The sequence below is a fragment of the Mus caroli genome, chromosome X (assembly GCF_900094665.2).
Source record: "Mus caroli chromosome X, CAROLI_EIJ_v1.1, whole genome shotgun sequence".
NCBI classification, from domain to species: Eukaryota; Metazoa; Chordata; class Mammalia; order Rodentia; family Muridae; genus Mus; species Mus caroli.
The window spans coordinates 112,600,923-112,604,698 of NC_034589.1; the positions used below are offsets into that span (position 1 = coordinate 112,600,923).

General features: G+C 38.7%; 1 protein-coding gene across 1 annotated transcript; it reads left to right on the forward strand.

Moving 5' to 3' along the window:
* The first annotated feature begins 255 nt into the window (after positions 1–255).
* Pabpc5 (poly(A) binding protein cytoplasmic 5) lies at positions 256–3,562 on the forward strand. Its single transcript, XM_021153721.2, has 2 exons — positions 256–367; positions 901–3,562. The coding sequence occupies exon 2, from the start codon at positions 1,054–1,056 to the stop codon at positions 2,197–2,199; it is 1,146 nt and encodes a 381-aa protein (XP_021009380.1). The 5' UTR covers positions 256–367; positions 901–1,053; the 3' UTR covers positions 2,200–3,562.
* Positions 3,563–3,776: the final 214 nt, after the last annotated feature.

Genomic DNA, 3,776 nt, shown 5'->3' on the forward strand with positions numbered 1-3,776 from the left:
CTCTCTCTCTCTCTCTCTCTCTCTCTCTCTCTCTCTCTCTCTCTCCCTCTCCTCAGAGCAAGTGGGAAGCAAGCCAGTGCAAGGTTCTGGGTTTCCTAATGCCCCGCCCGTCCTCCTTAGCGCAGCTTCAATCTCTTGGTCCCTGGGTTCTTTGGTAGCTCTGTCTTGCAAGAAGCAGTCTCTGTCCGTTGGTCCCCACTGGGGTGGCCCTTGGCGCATCTGCCCTCTTCTGCTGACTCCGCCCCGCATCTGTCCAAACCAGCCTCGCGTCAGAGCTGAGCAGGGCGCGGCGCGGCGCGGCTGCCAGTCAGTCCCTCCGGACCTGCGGAGAGAGCCTCAGGCTGCAGAAATCACCGCGCCTCACTCGGTCCGTACCCAGTGGTCATCTTGGGGATATGGGCGGTCTCCCGTTCCCTACGCATGTTTCTGTGTGTCTGTCTCTCTGTGTGATCGGCTGCCAGCAGCCTGCCTGCCAGTTCCATTGCACCAAGTGTTTTGTGTGCCCTTTAGCTGATGCTGAATGCAGAGAGGCCTTAGTGAGCTGCAAGCCCTCCTGACATAGGCAGGCGGAGGAATACAAACTTGGTCCCTTGCTCTGGGTGGCTGACATTTTTAAACCCACAGGAGCTCAAGGCCTATGATTTTGCAGAAAGCCAGTCGCAAGGCCTCTGTTGGTGAAGCTAGATGTGGGGAACTAGCCAGACCCTTATAATCTTTAATTATAAAGGGGTAGGGAATATTGCATTTGTAATACAGGCTTTTGAAACTGATTTTAAATCTGAAGGGGTAAAAATCTGTAAGTCTTCTTATGGAGAACAGATTGCTTATTGGGTTGCCTTTTTGTCTGATGTATTTGTTCTGAGCCTGCTGACCAGCTGTTTCTGAACTTCATTTTCTCAGCCTCAGCCTCAACAGTGATCTGAGTCTGCTTTTAGCTTCCCTTCACCTGCCTTGGCTTGTTTCTGTTCAAGAACAGCTGTTTGGCCTATAGATTAGAAAAAGTGCATCCCCTCCCTACTCTGTCCCAAGAGATCATCTTCTAAGTGCTCAGAGATGAGTGGGGAGCCTAATACTGCTGGCAAGAAAAAGAAGTACCTCAAGGCTGCCCTGTATGTAGGTGACTTGGACCCTGACGTCACAGAGGACATGCTCTATAAGAAGTTCAGACCTGCTGGCCCTCTGCGCTTCACTAGAATCTGTCGTGACCCAGTGACCCGCAGCCCCCTGGGTTATGGTTATGTTAACTTCCGCTTTCCTGCAGATGCTGAATGGGCACTGAACACAATGAATTTTGATTTAATTAATGGTAAACCATTTCGCCTCATGTGGTCACAGCCAGATGACCGTTTAAGAAAGTCTGGAGTTGGAAATATATTCATCAAAAACTTGGATAAGACCATAGACAATAGGGCCTTATTTTATTTATTTTCGGCTTTTGGGAACATTCTTTCCTGTAAAGTCGTATGTGATGACAATGGCTCTAAGGGTTATGCTTATGTTCACTTCGATAGCCTTGCTGCTGCCAATAGGGCTATCTGGCACATGAATGGAGTCCGGCTCAATAACCGCCAGGTATATGTTGGTCGATTCAAATTTCCTGAAGAGAGAGCAGCAGAAGTCAGAACCAGAGAGAGAGCAACATTTACCAATGTTTTCGTGAAAAATTTTGGAGATGACATTGATGATGAAAAACTAAACAAACTTTTCAGTGAATATGGGCCAACTGAGAGTGTTAAAGTCATAAGAGATGCCACTGGGAAATCTAAAGGCTTTGGATTTGTAAGATATGAAACACATGAAGCTGCCCAAAAGGCTGTGCTAGAACTGCATGGCAAGTCAATAGATGGGAAAGTCCTATGTGTAGGGAGAGCACAGAAGAAAATTGAACGCCTGGCTGAATTAAGGCGGAGATTTGAACGGCTGAAATTAAAAGAGAAAAATAGGCCTTCAGGAGTGCCTATCTATATTAAGAACTTGGATGAGACCATCAATGATGAGAAACTAAAGGAGGAATTTTCTTCATTTGGCTCAATCAATCGAGCCAAAGTGATGATGGAAGTGGGGCAAGGAAAAGGGTTTGGTGTTGTCTGCTTTTCTTCTTTTGAAGAGGCTTGCAGAGCAGTGGATGAAATGAATGGTCGCATAATAGGCTCCAAGACATTGCATGTCACTCTGGGGCAAGCTAGGCACAGGTGGTGAGAATTTCTATGAGCAATTTGTTTAGCCTTAGCCAGTGCCTACTTAGCTTGGGCTCCTTTGTGATAGAGGTTATTTTCTCTCAATTCATAGGTTTGCTTTCTTTCTTTTTATTTTATTTATTTATTTTTTTTATGACACGTTCTTTTGGAAACAAAGTATACATAGAAAATCTTGTTCATTTTGGTGACAAACATAATTTATAAATGTAAAATGTCATTTTGTACAATTTTTATAAGATCTTTATCCTTAGAATAAAATTTATCATCTTTATTTTTTTCTAAGTAGCCTGAATGAGGAAAATGATTATATTTTCTTTATTTCCATAATACTAATTTAATTTCCTCTATGAAAATATTCTTAAGATAGTCCTTATTTCTGATTCTGGCACAGTAAAAAGTCAACCATTGCTTTTTAAAGAAATCATCAGAGAAAAAGTGAATGGATAGGGGCCACTTAAAATTTTTCCGTAATTTCATTTTAAATTATGATTTAAATTGAATATTACTTAAAATATATGAGGCATTTTTCCTTTATTTTTTTGTATCTCTTTTTCTTGTATCAAGTGCAAGTGCACACTACAGATTTGTTAGCAACTTCGACCAACTATTGGGATTTATCTTTATAAATATCATGTTATTATTTCTTAATCAGTACTTCTTGAAAACTGTTGCATTGATAAATACCTATTTAAAATGTGAGGGTCTCTTAAAAATATTTGCCAAAAGATATAATATTTGAAGTTACTCTAAAAGTAATTCTTAACACTTATTTACAAAATGTGTATAATGCATACAGGTAGACTATGCTAAATTAACAGAAACATTTATTAATGTACTAACTTACTTTTACCTTTAAAAATCTTATACACTGCTGCTGTAAAACGAAAACATGTTGTTTCTTGTCATGTTTGAATATATCCACTGGCAAACACTGACATGTGTTTTATTAAGGAATATGTTTTCCCTTAGTTAGGTCATACCTTTTCATCCATTATGTGAGAATCATCAACTCCAAATAATTCTTTACTAATTCAGACTACTTAAAATATGCTGATTCACACAAAGAAAAAAAATGTTCTGCAGCTACTTCCTGTATCATGTAACTTCTATACTACAAATTCTCCACTTTTCACATAGGGCAACCTCTTTTCACTTTTAATTTAAATCCATGTAACACTTAACACCACTACCAATATGATTGACAATTAGAAAAATAAGTAGTTTTTCAGAAACTTGAATTAACCTTCTTAAAATTTATGATTTACCCATGCAGCAGAACCCATCACATGAACATATTTGATGTCTCTTATCAGCTGATTGTTTTTATTGCTTTACAGATGAATCATCATTTTTATAATAATATAAAGCAAGTATACAATTTTAAGTCTTTTGTTGAACATAAAATGGAAATAAAATATTTCTATGTCATGATATTCAATTATGAATATACAAGTAGTCAAGTATTTTCAAAATGAAAATCACTGATTTATTGATTATGAATATAACATAATCATGATCATAAAATCTGTAATCATTTTAGAAAGAATCATTATTAATTTTATTATGTGTATATCCTTC

Excerpts from the sequence above, each read along its gene's own strand:
- Pabpc5 (XM_021153721.2), top strand. The coding sequence starts at position 1,054 with ATGAGTGGGGAGCCTAATACTGCTGGCAAGAAAAAGAAGTACCTCAAG.